The sequence below is a fragment of the Salmo salar genome, chromosome ssa04 (assembly GCF_905237065.1).
Source record: "Salmo salar chromosome ssa04, Ssal_v3.1, whole genome shotgun sequence".
NCBI lineage: Eukaryota > Metazoa > Chordata > Actinopteri > Salmoniformes > Salmonidae > Salmo > Salmo salar.
The window spans coordinates 85,232,351-85,252,752 of NC_059445.1; the positions used below are offsets into that span (position 1 = coordinate 85,232,351).

Below are 20,402 nucleotides of genomic sequence, written 5' to 3' on the forward strand. Positions count from 1 at the left end.
GCAGGTTTTTTATTGGCTGTTGGCTGTCTTGTCAAAAGGGCATGCTGGGTATAAGGCTGGGAGGTACAGAGCGGGACACGCCACACACCTCTGGGGGGCTCTTGTTGGGAGGGAGGTAAGGATGGAGAGATGTAGGCTGTCTTTTAATATTTGTGTCACTTCATGTATGTTACGTGGGAGGTAAGGATGGAGAGAGATCATACAAGGTCTTCAACATCTCTCTCTCTCCCTCCCTCTCTCCCTCCCTCTCTCCTGCAGCTGAAACAATTTTAACTGAGTAGTTAACCATTTCAGGACGTGGCTTTAGTGGCTCTATCTATCTTCATGTATGAGAGGCTTTCTCTCTGATTCTGTCTCTCCCCATCCCTCCCTCCCCCTACCTTCCCCAATACAGTATGTTTGAGGTAGATGACAACTACACACGTGTGTCAGAGTTTGTGATCGTTGGCTTCCCGGGGCTCCATCCATCCTTCTTCCACCTGGTGGCTTGGTTCTTCTTCTTCGTCTATGTGACCACGGTGGTGGGGAACTTCCTGCTGGTGGTGCTGTTTGCCCTGGAGCGCAGCCTGCAGAAACCCATGTACATCATCATGCTCAGCCTGGCTCTGTCAGATATAGGTAATATGCTCAGCCTGGTTCTGTCAGATTTAGGTAATATGCTCAGCCTGGTTCTGTCAGATTTAGGTAATATGCTCAGCCTGGTTCTGTCAGATATAGGTAATATGCTCAGCCTGGTTCTGTCAGATAAAGGTAATATACTCAGCCTGGTTCTGTCAGATTAAGGTAATATACTCAGCCTGGTTCTGTCAGATATAGGTAATATGCTCAGCCTGGTTCTGTCAGATTAAGGTAATATACTCAGCCTGGTTCTGTCAGATATAGGTAATATGCTCAGCCTGGTTCTGTCAGATTAAGGTAATATACTCAGCCTGGTTCTGTCAGATTAAGGTAATATACTCAGCCTGGTTCTGTCAGATTAAGGTAATATACTCAGCCTGGTTCTGTCAGATTAAGGTAATATACTCAGCCTGGTTCTGTCAGATTAAGGTAATATACTCAGCCTGGTTCTGTCAGATTAAGGTAATATACTCAGCCTGGTTCTGTCAGATTAAGGTAATATACTCAGCCTGGTTCTGTCAGATTAAGGTAATATACTCAGCCTGGTTCTGTCAGATTAAGGTAATATACTCAGCCTGGTTCTGTCAGATATAGGTAATATACTCAGCCTGGTTCTGTCAGATTAAGGTAATATACTCAGCCTGGTTCTGTCAGATTAAGGTAATATACTCAGCCTGGTTCTGTCAGATTAAGGTAATATACTCAGCCTGGTTCTGTCAGATTAAGGTAATATACTCAGCCTGTTTCTGTCAGATTAAGGTAATATACTCAGCCTGGTTCTGTCAGATTAAGGTAATATACTCAGCCTGGTTCTGTCAGATTAAGGTAATATACTCAGCCTGGTTCTGTCAGATTAAGGTAATATACTCAGCCTGGTTCTGTCAGATTAAGGTAATATACTCAGCCTGGTTCTGTCAGATTAAGGTAATATACTCAGCCTGGTTCTGTCAGATTAAGGTAATATACTCAGCCTGGTTCTGTCAGATTAAGGTAATATACTCAGCCTGGTTCTGTCAGATTAAGGTAATATGCTCAGCCTGGTTCTGTCAGATATAGGTAATATACTCAGCCTGGTTCTGTCAGATTAAGGTAATATACTCAGCCTGGTTCTGTCAGATTAAGGTAATATACTCAGCCTGGTTCTGTCAGATTAAGGTAATATACTCAGCCTGGTTCTGTCAGATTAAGGTAATATGCTCAGCCTGGTTCTGTCAGATTAAGGTAATATACTCAGCCTGGTTCTGTCAGATTAAGGTAATATACTCAGCCTGGTTCTGTCAGATTAAGGTAATATACTCAGCCTGGTTCTGTCAGATTAAGGTAATATACTCAGCCTGGTTCTGTCAGATTAAGGTAATATACTCAGCCTGGTTCTGTCAGATTAAGGTAATATGCTCAGCCTGGTTCTGTCAGATTAAGGTAATATACTCAGCCTGGTTCTGTCAGAAAATGGAGTCATGTTAGAACGTCTGTTCTTTTTAAATGTGGACTCTCTCTTGCTCCTTCCTTCCCCAATGTGACTGCCGAGGGAGTTTAAACGTGTCTCGCTGAGCGCAGACATCAATGAGAGAGAGGAGAGCTGATGAGAGAAAGAGTGTGCTGTTTAAAATGTGTCCCAATACCTCCCTCCTTTAATCACGTGGAGAGTCCCTCTCTGATATCACAGTCATGTACAAAAATCTCTTATCAGTCAGTGATTATTTCCATCTAAGAAAGGTCATGAGAATTTTAGCAGCGTTGCTGAGTCAGTGGCTACAACTAGAGGTCCAGAGTGTTTTCACAGGAGGAGTGTTTGCACATTGATTGCCCCGATACTGGTGGGACAACGGGATGATCTCCTTCCCTACCTGTCTGTGTCTCAGTAGTCTAACGTGGACTCCTTCACCCTCCTTCACCCTCCCAACCCTTCCTCCGCCTCTCCTCACCCTACTCTCCCCTTCCCGCCTCTCCTCCCCCTCCTCTCCCCTTCCCGCCTCTCCTCCCCCCTCCTCGCCTCTCCTCCCCCTCCTCTCCCCTTCCCTCCTCTCCTCCCCCCTCCTCTCCCCTTCCCGCCTCTCCTCCCCCTCCTCTCCCCATCCCGCCTCTCCTCCCCCTCCTCTCCCCTTCCCACCTCTCCTCCCCTTCCCACCTCTCCTCCCCCCTCCTCTCCCCTTCCCACCTCTCCAGGTTTTGCCACAGTGGCCCTTCCCAATCTGATAGCTCGGTGGTGGTGGGACGACGGGAGGATCTCATTCCATACCTGTATGTTCCAGGAACAAATGATCCACTATTTCGGAACGCTCAACTCTCTCATTATGATGACCATGGCTATGGACCGGTACCTGGCTATCTGTCACCCTCTCAGGTAACATAGATCTATATAAACCTAACCCTAACTCTCTCATTATGATGACCATGGCTATGGACCGGTACCTGGCTATCTGTCACCCTCTCAGGTAACATAGATCTATCTAAACCTAACCCTAACTCTCTCATTATGATGACCATGGCTATGGACCGGTACCTGGCTATCTGTCACCCTCTCAGGTAACATAGATCTATCTAAACCTAACCCTAACTCTCTCATTATGATGACCATGGCTATGGACCGGTACCTGGCTATCTGTCACCCTCTCAGGTAACATAGATCTATATAAATTCAGCACCCCTCACCTCTCTGATTCAGAGGGGTTGGGTTAAATGCGGAAGACACATTTCAGTTGAAGGCTTTCAGTTGTACAACTGACCAGGTGTCGCCTATTCCCCCTACCCCTAACCTTAACCCTCTCATCATGATAACCTTGGCTATGAACCGGTACCTGGCTATCAGGTACCAACAACAACAATATCTCATTAATATGAATTATGATGTCATTGATGAAAAATACATACAAGTGTGTTGGGAGAATTTGTTATTTTTTTGGTCCTCTTCCCATCCCTCGCTCTCTCTCTCTTTTCTCCCTCTTCTTCTCTCCCCCTCTCCCAATCCCTCTCGCTCTCTCTCTCTTTTCTCCCTCTTCTTCTCTCCCCCTCTCCCAATCCCTCTCGCTCTCTCTCTCTTTTCTCCCTCTTCTTCTCTCCCCCTCTCCCCATCCCTCGCTCTCTCTCTCTCTCTCTCCCTCTTCTTCTCTCCCCCTCTCCCCATCCCTCGCTCTCTCTCTCTCTCTCTCTCCCTCTTCTTCTCTCCCACATACCTTCATCTTCCCCATCTCTCTCTCTTCTTCTCTCCCCCTCTCCCCATCCTCGTCTTTTTTACCTTCCTCTTTTCCCTCTCCCCATCCCTCGCTCTCTCTCTCTTCTCTCCCCCATACCTTCCTCTTCCCCATCTCTCTCTCTTCTTCTCTCCCTCATCCCTCTTTCTCTCTCCCCCTCTCCCCATCCCTCTCGCTCTCTCTCTCTCTCTCCCTCCCTCTTCTTCTCTACCCCATACCTTCCTCTTCCCCATCTCTCTCTCTTCTTCTCTCCCCCCTCTCCCTCTCCCTCTTCTTCTCTCCCCCATACCTTCCTCTTCCCCATCTCTCTCCCTCCATCCCCTGCTCTCTCCTCTCCAGATATCCTATGTTGATGACCAACCGGACTATGAGTGGTCTGACAGTCTTCTCCTGGATATCAGCCCAAGTGGCACCTGCCATCGTCACCGTAGACTTCAGCAGGGTACTGTCATGATGTAGATGTTTTGGTTGTTTAGCATGTGTGCCACAATTGGGGAAAGTAAATTTAGTCTCCAAATGAATTGCACATAAAATGAACAATTGTTGTCACTCAAATACATCACTACAGTTGTTTGGATAGCTAGGTAGTGAATTTCAGCCACGTTAGCATGGACGTAACATCAGTCAAAACACCTCAAAACAAGACCTAGTATTATTGTTGCTAAATCTCTGACTGTTCAGAATCATAACACCAAATGGACTCTGCCTCATCGATGCATCCCAGGAGGGGATGGGCTTATGAGCCTTTAAGTCGGGTTCCTCTCAAATTGTCCTCCTCCTAGGGAGTTGTTCCTTCAATCAATCAATCAATCAATCAATCAATCAATCAATCAATGTATTTATAATGCCCTTCTTACATCAGCTGATGTCACAAAGTGTACAGAAACTCAGCCTAAAACCCCAGACAACAAGCAATGCAGGTGTAGAAGCACGGTGGCAAGGAAAAACTCCCAAGAAAGGCCGGGGAACCTAGGAAGAAAGCTAGAGAGGAACCAGGTCAGTCCTCTTCTGGCTGTGCCGGGTGGAGATTATAACATAACATGGCCAAGATGTTCAAATCTTCATAGATGTCCAGCAGGGTCAAATAATAATAATCACAGTGGTTGTAGAGGGTGCAACAGTTCAGCACCTCAGGAGTAAATGTCAGTTGGCTATTTATAGCCAATCATTCAGAGTATTTCTACCACTCCTGCTGTCTCTAGAGAGTTGAAAACAGCAGGTCTGGGACAAGGTAGCATGTCCAGTGAACAGGTCAGGGTTCCATAGCCGCAGGCAGAACAGTTGAAACTGGAGTAGCAGCACGACCAGGTGGAATGATGACAGCAAGGAGTCATCAGGCCAGATAGTCCTGAGGCATGGCCCTAGGGCTCAGGTCCTCCTCCGAGAGAGAGAGAGAGAGAGAAAAAGAGAGAGAAAAAGAGAGAGAGAGAGATAAATAGAGAGAGCATACTTAAATTCACACAGGACACCAGATAAGACAGGAGAAATACTCCAGATATAACAGACTGACCATAGCCTCCCGACACATAAACTATTGCAGCATAAAAACTGGAGGCTGAGACAGGAGGGGTCGGGAGACACTGTGGCCCCGTCCGACGATACCCCCGGACAGGGCCAAACAGGCAGGATATAACCCCCACACTTTGCCAAGGCACAGCCCCCACACCACTAGAGTGATATCTTCAACCGCCAACATATGGTGCCTTTCCGTTCACCTTCATACTCCTGGGCCAGACTACACTCAATCTTAGGACCTACTGAAGAGATGAGTCTTCAATAAAGACTTAAAGGTCGAGACCAAGACCGAGTCTGCATCTCTCACATGGGTAGGCAGACCTTTCCATATAATTGGAGCACTATAGGAGAAAGCCCTGACACTAGCTGTTAGCTTAGAAATTCTAGGGACAATAAGGAGGCCTGCGTCTTGTGAACGTAGCATATGTGTAGGTATGTACGGCAGGACCAAATCCGAAAGTTAGGTAGGAGCAAGACCATGTAATGCTTTGTAGATTAGCAGTAAAACCTTGAAAGCAGCCCTTGCCTTAACAGGAAGCCAGTGTAGAGAGGCTAGCACTGGAGTAATATGATCACATTTTTGGTTCTAGGCAAGATTCTTGCAGCCATGTTTAGCACTAACTGAAATTGATTAAGTGCTTTATCTGGGTAGCCAGAAAGTAGAGCATTGCAGTAGTCTAATCCCTGACAAAAGCATCGATTAATTTTTCTGCTTCATTTTTGGACAGAAAGTTCCTGATTTTTGTTACGAAGATGGAAAACAGTCTTGATATGTTTGTACCTGTAAGCCTCACCAATATCCAATGGTAGAGCGTGGCGCAAAATACAAATACCTTAAAAATGCTATAAGTTCAATTTCTCAAACATATGACTATTTTACACAATTTTAAAGACAAGTTTTTTATCCGGCCATGAAAATACTACCCCCTATCCCAAACAGGTTAAAAGACAGATCAGGGTCCAGAGTAACGCCGAGGTCCTTCACAGTTTTATTTGAGATGACAGTACAACCATCAAGATTAATTGTCAGATTCAACAGAAGATCTCTTTGATTCTTGGGACCTCGAACTAGCATCTCTGTTTTGTCCAAGTTTAAAAATGCTAAATTTGCCGCCATCCACTTCCTTATGTCTGAAACACATGCTTCCAGGGAGGGCATTTTTTGGGGCTTCACCATGTTTCATCGAAATGTACAGCTGTGTGTTAACCGCATAGCAGTGAAAGTTAACATTATGTTTCTGTATGACATCACCAAGAGGTAAAATATATAGTGAAAACAATAGTGGTCCTAAAACGGAACCTTGAGGAACACCGAAATGTACAATTGATTTGTCAGAGGACAAACCATTCACAGAGACAAACTGATATCTTTCTGACAGATAAGATCTAAACCAGGCCAGAACTTGTCCGTGTAGACCAATTTCGGTTTCCAATCTCTCCAAAAGAATGTGGTGATCGATGGTATCAAAAGCAGCACTAAGGTCTAGGAGCACGAGGACAGATGCAGAGCCTCAGTCTGACCCCATTATAAGGTGATTTACCACCTTCACGAATGCAGTCTTAGCACTATGATGGGGTCTAAAACCAGACTGAAGCGTTTTGTTTACATTGTTTATCTTCAGGAAGGCAGTGAGATGCTGCACAACAGCTTTTAAACATTTTTTGAGAGGAATTGGAGATTTGATATAGGCCATAGTTTTTTATATTGTCTGGGTCAAGGTTTGGCTTAGTGAGTTTGGTACACATCCGGTGGATAGAGAGCCATTTATTATGTTCAACATAGGAGGGCCAAGCACAGGAAGCAGCTCTTTCAGTAGTTTAGTTAGAATAGGGTCCAGTATGCAGCTTGAAGATTTAGAGGCCATGATTATTTTCATCAATGTGTCAAGAAATATAGTACTAAAACACTTGAGTGTCTCCCTTGATCCTAGGTCCTGGTGGTGTTGTGCAGACTCAGGACAACTGAGCTTTGGAGGAATACGCAGATTTAAATAGGAGTCCGTAATTTGCTTTCTAATTATCATTATCTTTTCCTCAAAGAAGTTCATGAATTTATTACTGCTGAAGTGAAAGCCATCCTCTCTTGGGGAATGCTGCTTTTTAGTTAACTTTGCCACAGTATCAAAAAAACATTTTGGATTGTTCTTATTTTCCTCAATTAAGTTGGAGAAATAGGAGGTTCAAGCAGCAGTGAGGGCTCTTCGATACTGCACGGTACTGTCTTTCCAACCTAGTCGGAAGACTTCCAGTTTGGTGGAGCGCCATTTCCGTTCCAATTTTCTGGAAGCTTGCTTCAGAGTGCGGTTATTTTCTGTATACCAGGGAGCTAGTTTCTTATGACAAATGTTTTTTGTTTTTAGGGGTGCGACTGCATATAGGGTATTAGGCAAGGTTAAATTGAGTTACTCATTTAAGTGGTTAACTGATTGTTGTGCTCTGACATCCTTGGGTAGGTGGAGGGAGTCTGGAAGGGCATCTGGGAATTTTTGGGTTGTCCTAGAATTTATAGCACGGCTTTTGATGATCCTTGGTTGGGGTCTGAGCAGATTATTTGTTGCGATTGCAAATGTAATAAAATGGTGGTCCGATAGTCCTGGATTATGAGGAAAAACATTAAGATCCACAACATTTATTCCACGGGACAAAACTAGGTCCAGATTATGACAGTGGCAGTGAGTAGGTCCGGAGACATGCTGGACAAAACCCACTGAGTCGATGATGGCTTCGAAAGCCTTTTGGAGTGGGTCTGTGGACTTTTCCATGTAAAATATTAAAGTCACCAAAAATGTAAATATTATCATGACTACAAGGTCCGATAGGAATTCAGGGAGCTCAGTGAGGAACGCTGTATATGGCCCAGGAGGCCTGTAAACAGTAGCTATAAAAGTGATTGAATAGGCTGCACAGATTTCATGACTTGAAGCTCAAAAGACGAAAACGCAGCCTTTTTTGTTGTAATTTGAAATTTGCTATCGCAAATGTTAGCAACACCTCCACCTTTGCGGGATGCGCGGGGGATATGGTCACTCGTGTAACCAGGAGGCGAGGCTTCATTTAACACAGTAAATTCATCAGGCTTAAGCCATGTTTCAGTCAGCCTGCTGCCTGGCCTGCACCCTATCTCATTGTGGAGCTAGGGGAGTTAGAGCCCTGTCTTTGTTCATAGATAAGATGAGAGCACCCCTCTAGCTAGGATGGAGGCCATCATTCCTCACCAGGCCAAGCTTGGTCCTGTTTGTGAGTCCCAGAAAGAGGGCCAATTATCTACAAATTCTATCTTCGGGACGGGCAGAAAACAGTTTTCAACCAGCTATTAATTTGTGAGACTCTGCTGTAGAGCTCATCACTCCCCCTAACTGGGAGGGGGCCAGAGACAATTACTCGATGCCGACACATCTTTCTAGCTGATTTACACGCTGAAGCTATGTTGCGCTGGGTGACCTCTGACTGTTTCATCCTAACATCGTTGGTGCTGACGTGGATAACAATATCTCTATACTCTCTACACTCGCTAGTTTTAGCTTTAGCCATCACCATCTTCAGATTAGCCTTAACGTCGGTAGCCCTGCGCCCTGGTAAACAGAGTATGATCGCTGGATGATTCGTTTTAAGTCTAATACTGCGGGTAATGGAGTTGCCAATGACTAGGGTTTTCAATTTGTCAGAGCCAATGGCGGGAGATATCGGCGTCTCAGACCCCGTAACGGGAGGAGGAGTGATCAGAGAAGGCTCGGCCTGACTCCGACCCGTTTCTTAATGGGGAGAACCGGTTGAAAGTTTCTATCAGCTGAATGGGCGACACCGGTTGAGCATTCCTGCAGCATTTCCTTCCAGAAGCCATGAGAAAGTTGTCCGGCTGCGGGGACTGTGCAAGGGGATTTATACTACTATCTTCAATTATTGGTGGCACAGACGCTGTTTCATCCTTTTCTACACTTAAATGACCTTTGCCTAACGATTGTGTCTGAAGCTGGGCTTGCAGCACAGCTATCCTCACCCTAAGGTGATCGTTCTCCTGTATATTATGAGTACAGCAACTGCAATTAGAAGGCATAACGTTAATGTTACTACTTAGTTTCGGCTGGTGGAGATCCTGACGAACTACGTCCAGATAAAGCGTCCGGGGTGTAAAAGTGTAATGAAAAAATTTGAGCGAGGGAATTTTTTTTCATATAAAACGGTAATTAAAAGGTAAAAACCGTTAAAGTTGGCAGGTAGCAAAGTTAACAACAAACCGCACAGCGGCACGTAAACAAGTCTACAAGTTGTGACCGGAAACTACTACTTAACCCACTTCCTTGACACTCTGATTCTGTTTGCTCTTTGTGATCTATATTAGTCTTTTAATGGACATTGCTGGTGTAAAAAGGCCTATAAATGAATCTTATTGATTGGGAATGATATATATCTCATATCCCCTTTAAACTTTTCCAAGCTTCACCTCCCAGAAAGTAGTGTTGTGTGAACCCTACCTGATCTTTAGAACCTACGGTGCTCTTTGGGATCTGGGCTGGGTTGACATTGACAATGACTTTTGTTTGTTTTTATCTCCCAGAAAGTGGCGTTCTGTGGTCCCAACCGTATCCTTCATGCCTACTGTGATGCTATAGCACTGACTAGGCTGTCCTGTTCCAACATGGTGGTGATCAATAATAGCTCCTATGGGCTGGCCATGTTTGTCCTCCTCGTCCCCTTCTCCCTTATCATCTTCTCCTACGTCAGCATCATCGTCACCGTGATGCGCATGGCCAACGCACAGGTCAGAGACAGGATGTGTGGAAGGTGGGGGCTGGATGGGTTGGAGGGGAGGGAGGGAGGGGGTGGGGTCTTGTCTTGCCTGTGTCCCTAATTCCAACTACTCTGTCCTAACCCTAACCCCTAACCCCTAACCCTAACCCCAGCCCTACCGCTAACCATAACCCCTAACCCTAACCCACTGCATCTCTCTGTCCTAACCCTAACCCACTGCATCTCTCTGTCCTAACCCTAACCCACTGAGTGATTTTCTCCAACTTTCTCCTCTCTAACCCAGGGCAGACGGAAAACCTTCTCTACCTGTGGTACTCAGGGATGTCTGATTATTATCTACTACATCCCGCGCTTCATAGTTTACTCCACGCCCTACATGCCCAACCTGACAATTACCCCTGACCTCCGCGTCGGACTCAGCCTCATCTGTAGGTAGGTAGACCACAGATTAGAGAGGTGCGCCATTGGGTTGGGGAAAAGGGTTGGGGAAAAGACAGAATACCAATTTCCGTTCAAATCAAACGGACAATAAACCTGTTCCAGGGGTGTGTGTGTGTTTCTCAGGGGGGGGTGGATAAAAGGGGAGAGGAGAAAAATGTATTTCTGTGAACAACTGATAAAGTCAACTTGTTCTGAAGTTGGTATTCTATTCTACAGCCTGTTCCCTCCAGTGGCCAACCCGTTCATCTACTGTTTCAGGACCAAGGAAATCAGAACCATCCTGGGACGCTGGAGAAAGGGCTGGGGGAACAGCCGGACAGAACCGCGTAAACCCAACACTGTGGCTGTTATCACTAGATGAGATACCACACACTGGGGGTTATAGGGTTATATAACATGTTATAACATGAGTAGGATAGCCATCCTGGGGTGCTGGGGACAGGGCTGGAAGAACAACATCCTGCCTGTCATCACTAGATGAGGGGTTAGGTTATAACATGTTAATTCAGGGTTATAACATGTTAATACAGGGTTATAACATGTTACGTTTTGAACAGACAACGCAACTCTGTAGCTGTTATCACTAGATGAGACTCACTCAGATGTGGTTCTGTATCAGTGTAAAAAAAATATATATCTGTTTCATCTTTAAAATATGACTTATGGCATCGGCTTCTGACTGGTCTTATTGCTCCGGCTTTGTTAGATATTACTATTCTCAATGGATATGACGGAGATGACACTTGGCATTCTGAAAAAATAGCATTTATTTGTATTTTATATAGTATCATAACAAATAGTAAATCTAATTTTAAACAAGCCAGTTAATTGTGCTGTCTGATTAACTCTCAACCAGTATGGATAATGTGTAATAAACAGGGGAGTTGTAATGCCGACGTAGGGAATCAGGAAGCAGGTGCAGTTAACGAGTTTAATAATAACGAACATAGAACGATACAAAACAAGAGAAGCGTCTGACAAGGAAACAGAACCAATACTACCTGATAACTGATAACAGAAGCTCTATAAAGGGTAAGTAATCAGGGAGTAATGAAGTCCAGGTGTGATTGATGATGATTTTAGCATGTAAGTCTTGGTGGGAAAAACAAACAAAACAATTGTGGAAGCATGCCAGCAAAGCCACTACACGACACAACACTAAACATTCATTGCACTATAACGGTGCCAAACTGTGCCCACAAACGGTTAAGCCTACATAAAGCTGTCCCAACAGCGGAGTGCCAACACCTTACAACTGCTACTCCTGGCTATCAGCGGAGCCTTGTCTGGCAGCGAAACAGTTCATTCAACCTAATTTACTGCCTTTTAAAAAACATAGCTGATATGGCTGACTTGCTTAAACAAATGTGGTTTCTACTGACAATTGAGATGTACAAACTATGGCATAAGGGAACAATGAGCAGATATGAGGCAATCCATAATTTTGATTAAGACATTGATGAGCTAGCTAAGATGGATGTAGTCAATATAACTATTTGTTCAGCACTTTTGAAATGTACAGCGACAGAATTCAGAACATGGGCCATTCTTACAGTATTCTCCCTGTACACCAAGTCAGAGCTGTTGGATAAATAAAGGGGGCATATAAACAGACAATGAAAGCTCTTACAATATTCAATGAGTACATTTCTCCAGAACAGGTTATAGGCTACATGTGCACCACCAAGTCAGAATAGTAGGCGAAATGAAGGGGGGAAAATAGACCAAATTATTTGGGTGAGGCACATGGGCTACTAACAGCTTACTACACAACATACACTTAATATTACCTTCTTAGCTACAGTATACATATCTCCCTGGAATATTACATTATTTATGCAGCAGCATAGAATACATTTTTGGACTCACCTTGCTGTGCTGTGCTCACTTGAACAGGAAGGTGGCGCGGTGGTCCTTCGTGGGCAAAATTTGTCATCAAACTTTTTCAAATTCTGTCATTCTCTGGATTTATGGCGCTTTCAAGACAACTGGCAACTCTGGAAAAAACAAGGTTGAATCATGATGACATCAGAGATCTTCGGGTCGTAGCTCTAGAAAGAGGCCTGAGTTCCTGACTTACAATTACACATTTCTAAATGCATTTTCCAAGTCGGAGCTAGATTTTTTATTTTTTATTTTTGCAATTGTTGAATGTTTATCATTTTAAGCTTGGAAAAGAGACCCTTAAACCCAGACTTGGGACCACACACCCACTCCACTGGATAGCAGGTTAGTGATTGCTTTACAATGCTTGCAGTTAGCAACTGGTTCTTTCGAAACCACTCATTGTTGAATTTGCAATTTCCAACTTGTGTAATGTTTATGTCCAATGAGCACCGATATGTTTTATATATAATTTATCTTCATATGACAAGGATAAAAAAAAGATTTGCCAGTAGATTGTCGACTTGATTCATGATGACGGATAGCTAAGATTTTGAAAGTATGACATTGACATGATCAGTCCAATCAAAGCTACTGTAGATATAACGTGATTTGACGTAATTTTACATTGTTTGCAAACTGATATGTGACATATATTCATGCCTAAATAACATGTAAAACAGGGGCTACAAATGTGGGGCCCAAAATGACGGGTCGCAACTGGATGAGATGCAGGTGTGCGAAGTGCAGGCCGGTCCGGAACAGCGAAGGTGGAATTCTCAGATGACGTCGTCCACCAGGTACAGGAGCCAACCCCCACGACGTCGGGAGTCCAGGATGATCTTACGGCATAGGCAGGGCTCCCCTTGATGTCCAAGTGAGGCGGAATGGTGTCGTGGGGCGAGGGCATCAGCCAAGGGACCAGGAACCACCGGCCTGATGGAAAACATGAAAAAAGGGTGAGAACCTGTAATTATTGGGGAGTTGTAATCTGTAAGTTACCTCATTGACCTCTCTGAGGACCTTCAATGGCCAGGGACTCAGCTTCTTACAGGCAGACAGATCACCAGGATAGAACATGGGAAACGCCTGATCTTTCTGATGGCGGACGGTGCGTTGGGGTCTCATGTGGGCATCGTTTCATACATCTTCTGCACGGCTGATCCACTCGTCCACTGTAGGAGCTTTGGTCACTGGAAGGGAGTCAGCCTGGAGGAATCATATCAAATCAAAGGTATTTCTAAAGCCCTTCTTACATCAGCTGATATCTCAAAGTGCTGTAAAGAAACCCAGCCTAAAACCCCAAACAGCAAGCAATGCAGGTGTAGAAGCACGGTGGCTAAGAAAAACTCCCTAGAAAGGCCAGAACCTAGGAAGAAACCTAGAGAGGAACCAGGTTATGATGGGTGGCCAGTCCTCTTCTGGCTGTGCCGGGTGGAGATTATAATAGAACATGGCCAAGATGTTCAAATGTTCATAGATGACCAACAGGGTCAAATAAAGGAGTGTGGAGGAGTGTTGCAGTGAATTCTGGGGGCCCACTCCCCCTGCCGGTCCTGGCAGTGAGTCCTCAGGAAACTCCCCAGCTCAGCAACCTGGAGAGAGGTAGGGATACCAGAGAGAGGGATGAAACGTCATGATTTAGAGAATCTGTCCAAAACCACCATAATGGTGGTGGAATCATCAGAGGGAAGATCAGAGACAAAATCAATGGATCGATGAGACCAGGGAAGCTGAGGAAAGGGAAGAAATTTACCCGCTTGAGCGTGCCGGGGAGATTTAGATTGAGTACATACTGCGCATGAGTTGACATAGTGTGCGACGTCCTGCGCCAAAGTGGGCCACCAGTATTTCTCAGAAAGGGATTGAGTGCAGCAGGGGATGCCTGGGTGTCCAGCGGCGATCTCTGACCCACGTGGGGACGTAAATGCATTCTGGAGAGCAGGAGGCAGGAGCGGGTTCCCTCTCCAGAGCCTGGCGGATGTCCACATCTATGTCCCAAAACACAGGGCCGACATCCTGGTCCCCAGGTGGTAATCCTCCTCTCTACCAGGAGATGGTGGGATTATGGAGTTGGAGCCACGGGAGGCTTTTGTGCACGGGTGAGGCGGTGATGAGGAAGGGAAGGCTTTCCTGGTGCTTGGGTCCCGCGGTGAGAGTGAGTGGAGCTTTGACTTGCGTAAATGTTTTGGATCCCAACAGAGCCATGGTCACCTCATAGGAACACAGCTCCACCTCTCCTCTCTCCCAGACGGCCGTAGCCCACTCCAACACCCATCCGGTCAGCAGGAAAATAACCGTGGTAACCTTGTACCTCTGCGTGGTCGGGGCTCACATCTGATGAGCAAAATAGAGGGAGCACTGGATGAGGAAGCCACAGCATTTGGATGGAGACCTGTCCTATTTGTCTGGGAGGGACAAACGGGAATAGCTGACCTGGGTGGACTGTTGGATGGGCTTGGGTACTGGCTCGACTTGTGGTAGAGCATCCTCCGCTTGTTGGAGGTGAAGCCCCTCGTGGAATGTCGAGACGTTGAAGAAAGCGGAGGACCTCATCCATCCCCAGTTGTGCCAGCTGGTCGTGGTGTTGGCGAAGTAGGTGTCCCTGTTCGCTGACCATCTGGGAGATGTTCTGATTAACTGCTGCTTCCATTTGTTGAGGTAGTATTCTGTAATGTCGATGCAGGAAGTCAGGAAGCAGGTGCAGTAGGTGAGTTTAATAATAACGAACGTCTGACAAGGAAACATAACCAATACTTCCTGATAACAATGGTAACCATGGCACCGGAGAAGAAGGCTGACGTTTAACCTGTTAGGGCTAGGGGGCAGTATTTACACGGCCGGATAAAAAACATACCCGATTTAATCTGGTTATTACTACTGCCCAGAAACTAGAATATGCATATCGTTATTGGCTTTGGATAGAAAACACCCTAAAGTTTCTAAAACTGTTTGAATGGTGTCTTTGAGTATAACAGAACTCATATGGCAGGCAAAAACCTGAGAAGATTCTGTACAGGAAGTACCCTCTCTGACCATTCCCTGGGCTTCTTGGCTCTGTTTATTGAAAATTTTGGATCTTTGCTGTAACGTGACACTTCCTACGGCTCCCATAGGCTCTCAGAACCCGGGAAAAAGCTGAATGATGTAATTCCAGCCGCTGGCTGAAATACTTTAGCGCCTTTGGTAAGTGGCCGATCAGAGGACCGTCAGACTGAGGCGTGTGCACGAGGGGATCCCATGTTTTTATTTTCTCTCTCTTTGAACGTAAACACGCTTTCCCGGTTGGAATATTATCGTTTTTTTACGAGAAAAATGGCATAAAAATTGATTTTAAACAGTGGTTGGCATGCTTCGAAGTACGGTAATGGAATATTTAGAATTTTTTTGTCACGAAACGCGTCGGGCGCGTAAACCTTATTTACCCTTTCGGATAGTGTCTTGAACGCACGAACAAAACGCCGCTATTTGGATATAACTATGGATTATTTGGGACCAAACCAACATTTGTTAATGAAGTAGAAGTCCTGGGAGGGCATTCTGACGAAGAACAGCAAAGGTAATAACATTTTTCTTATAGTAAATCTGACTTTGGTGAGGGCTAAACTTGCTGGGTCTCTAAATAGCTAGCCCTGTGATGCCGGGCTATCTACTTAGAATATTGCAAAATGTGCTTTCACCGAAAAGCTATTTTAAAATCGGACATAGCGAGTGCATAGAGCGGCAACATTATGTACAAAATAAGTAAAAAAAAATAAGTTATCAACAACGCAAATAAACAAACAAAAAACACAATCGGTTGGGGACACGTTAACTTCTCTAGGGCCAGTGGGACGTCCCACCTACGTAACAGCCAGTGGAATCCTGTGGCGCGTTATTCAAATACCTTAGAAATGCTATTACTTCAATTTCGCAAACATATGACTATTTTACACCATTTTAAAGACTCTCGTTAATCTAACCACACTGTCCGATTTCAAAAAGGCTTTACAACGAAAGCAAAACATTAGATTATGTCAGCAGAGTACCCAGCCAGAAATAATCAGACTACCCATTTTTCAAGCTAGCATATAATGTCACATAAACCCAAACCACAGCTAAATGCAGCACTAACCTTTAATGATCTTCATCAGATGACAACCCTAGGACATTATGTTATACAATGCATGCATGTTTTGTTCAATCAAGTTCATATTTATATCAAAAAACAGCTTTTTTACATTAGCATGTGACGTTCAGAACTAGCATACCCCCCGCAAACCTCCGGTGAATTTACTAAATTACTCACGATAAACGTTCACAAAAAAAAAATACAGAACTCCTTTATGCAATCGATATGTCCGATTTTAAAATAGTTTTTCGGCGAAAGCACATTTTGCAATATTCTGAGTAGATAGCTCGCCATCACGGGCTAGCTATTTTGACACCCACCAAGTTTGGCCCTGACCAAAGTCAGATTTACTATAAGAAAAATTGCATTACCTTTGCTGTTCTTCGTCAGAATGCACTCCCAGGACTGCTACTTCAATAACAAATGTTGGTTTGGTCCAAAATAATCCATAGTTATGTCCAAATAGCCTCTGTTTTGTTCGTGCGTTCAAGACACTATCCGAAGGGTGACGAAGGGACGCGCCGACTTTCGTGACAAAAGATTTCTAAATATTCCATTACCGTACTTCGAAGCATGTCAACCGCTGTTTAAAATAAATTTTTATGCGATTTTTCTCGTAAAAAAGCGATAATATTCCGACCGGGAAACCCTGTTTTCGTTCAAAGACGAAAAAATTTAAATATGGTGTCGGCTCGTGCACGCGCCCCCAGTCTCATTGTTCTCAGATCGACCACTTACCAAATGCGCTACTGTTTTTCAGCCAGGGCCTGCAAAGTCATCATTCAAGGTTTTGCCGCCTTCTGAGAGCCTATGGGAGCCGTAGGAAGTGTCACGTTACAGCAGAGATCCTCAGTTTTCAATAAAGAGAGTGTAGAAGGCCAAGGAATGGTCAGAGAGGGCACTTCCTGTTTGGAATCTTCTCAAGTTTTTGCCTGCCATATGAGTTCTATTATACTCACAGACACCATTCAAACAGTTTTAGAAACTTTAGGGTGTTTTCTATCGAAATCAAACAATTCTATGCATATTCTAGTTTCTGGGCAGTAGTAATAACCAGATTAAATCGGGTACGTTTTTTATCCGGCCGTGCAAATACTGCCCCCTACCCTAGAGAGGTTAACTTCTTGTTAATCCAGCCTCTGTGTCAGATTTCAAAAAGGTTTTACGGCGAAAGCAAACCATGCGATTATCTGAGGACAGCGCCCCGCATACAAACACATGAAAAACATATTTCAACCAGGCAGGTGCGACACGAAAGTCAGAAATAGCGATATAAATAATGCCTTACCTTTGATGATCTTCTTCTGTTGGCACACCAAAAGGTCCCAGTTACATCACAAATTGTCCTTTTGTTCGATAATGTCCTTCTTTATATCCATAAAAACTCCATTTAGCTGGCACGCTTCAGTCAATAATCCACCGGTCTCCCTCCTTCAAAATGCATACAAAATGAATCCCTAACATTACTAATAAACTTTTCCAAACAAGTCAAACAACGTTTATAATCAAACCTTAGGTACCCTAATACATAAATAAACGATCAAATTTAAGACGGAGAATCGTTATTGTCTTTACCGGAGAAAAATACCAAAGAACACGTTCTCTTCACGCGTTTGGAAACACTACATCTAAAATGGGAGCCACCTAGAAAAAATACAATTTCAGGCTAATTTCTCCAAAAACCAGCCTGAAACTCTTTCTAAAGACTGTTGACATCTAGTGGAAGCCCTAGGAACTGCAATCTTGGAGGACTTGGCCTTGTAATAAAAGTGATAGCCATTGAAAATTCTGGTAGGCTGAATTTTTTTGGGGGGTGGGATGGTTTGTCCTCAGGGTTTCACCTGCCATATCAGTTCTGTTATACTCACAGACACTCCACACTGTCCTTTCACACCTGGACAAAAGGAACACCTATGTGAGAATGCTATTCATTGACTACAGCTCAGAGTTCAACACCATAGTGCCCTCAAAGCTCATCAATAAGCTAAGGACACTAGGACTAAACACCTCCCTCTGCAACTGGATCCTGGACTTCCTAACGGTCCGCCCCCATGTGGTAAGGGTAGGTAACAACACATCTGCCACGCTGATCCTCAACATGGGGGCCCCTCAGGGGTGTATGCTCAGTCCCCTCCTGTACTCCCTGTTCACTCATAACTGCATGGCCAGGCATGACTCCAACACCATCATTAAGTTTGCTGACGACACAACAGTGGTAGGCCTGATCACCGACAACGACGAGACAGCCTATAGGGAGGAGGTCAGAGACCTAGCCGTGTGGTGCCAGGAAAAGAACCTCTCCATCAACGTGATCAAGACAAAGGAGATGATTGTGGAGTACAGGAAAAGATGACCGAGCACGCCCCCATTCTCATCGATGGGGCTGCAGTGGAGCAGGTTGAGAGCTTCAAGTTCCTTGGTGTCCACATCACCAACAAACAAACATGGTCCAAGCACACCAAGACAGTCGTGAAGAGGGCACGACAAAACCTATTCCCCCTCAGGAGACTGAAAAGATTTGGCATGGGTCCTCAGATCCTCAAAAGGTTCTACAGCTGCACCATCGAGAGCATCCTGACGGGTTGCATCACTGCCTGGTATGGCAACTGTGGCCTCTGACCGCAAGGCACTACAGAGGGTAGTGCGTACGGCCCAGTAAATCACTGGGGACAAGCTTCCTGCCATCCAGGACCTCTATACCAGGCGGTGTCAGAGGAAGGCCCTAAAAATTGTCAAAGACTCCAGACACCCTAGTCATAGACTGTTCTCTCTGCTACCGCACGGCAAGTGGTACCGAAGCACCAAGTCTAGGTCCAAGAGGCTTCTAAACAGCTTGTACCGGTACCCCCCTGTATATAGTCTCGCTATTGTTATTTTACTGCTGCTCTTTAATTACTTGTTACTTTTATTTCTTATTCTTATAGGTATTTTGTTAACTACATTGTTGGTTAGGGGCCTGTTGTATTCAGCGCACGTCACTAATAAAATTTGATTTGATTTAATTTGATAACTGATAACAGAAGAGTGCTTTATAAAGTATAAGTAATCAGGGAGTAATGAAGTCCAGGTGTGACTGATGATGAGACGCAGGTGTGCGTAAAAATGGGTTGCCAGGACCAGTGGTTAGTAGACTTAACAGGGGAATCTACACTCTACCTCCATATTGACTCTTAACCAGTATGGATAATGTATAACAGGGGAATCTACACTCTACCTCCATATTGACTCTTAACCAGTATGGATAATGTATAACAGGGGAATCTACACTCTACCTGCATATTGAATCTCAAAAAAAATAAAAATAATTGGTCACATACACGTGTTTATCAGATGTTATTGTGTGTGTAGTGAAATGCCTATGTGCTTCTAGCTCCGACAGTGTAGGAATATCTAACAGGTAATATCTAACGTAAATCTAAGTAAGGAATGGATTAAGACTATATACACACATATATGTCAGAGCAGCATTGGACTAAGATACAGTGGCATAGTATAGAATACAGTATATACATATGAAATGGGTGATGCAATATTTACACACAATTAAAGTGACTAAGATACAGTGGCACATTATAGAATACAGTATATATATCTGTCAGAGCGGCAATATTTACACACAATTAAAGTGACTAAGATACTGTAGAATAGTATAGAGTACAGTTTATACATATGAAATGGGTGATGCAATATTTACACAGAATTAAAAGTGACTAAGATACTGTAGAATAGTATAGAGTACAGTATATACATATGAAATGGGTGATGCAAGATACAGAGACATTATTAAAGTGGCTTGTGTTTCATTTCTTTAAAGTGACCAGTGATTTCTAATCTACGTCTATAGGCAGCAACCTCTGATGTGCTGGAGATGGCTGTTTAAACAGTCAGTGGTG

The 20,402-nt window shown here is 44.4% G+C and overlaps 1 protein-coding gene across 1 annotated transcript; it reads left to right on the top strand.

The window, feature by feature from the left end:
* The first annotated feature begins 395 nt into the window (after positions 1-395).
* Positions 396-11,460, top strand: LOC106604014 (olfactory receptor 1500). The gene is made up of 6 exons (XM_014198344.2): positions 396-618; positions 2,785-2,962; positions 4,149-4,251; positions 9,880-10,083; positions 10,357-10,505; positions 10,731-11,460. Exons 1-6 carry the CDS (start codon positions 396-398, stop codon positions 10,873-10,875), a joined length of 1,002 nt encoding a protein of 333 aa, XP_014053819.1. The 3' UTR covers positions 10,876-11,460.
* Positions 11,461-20,402: the final 8,942 nt, after the last annotated feature.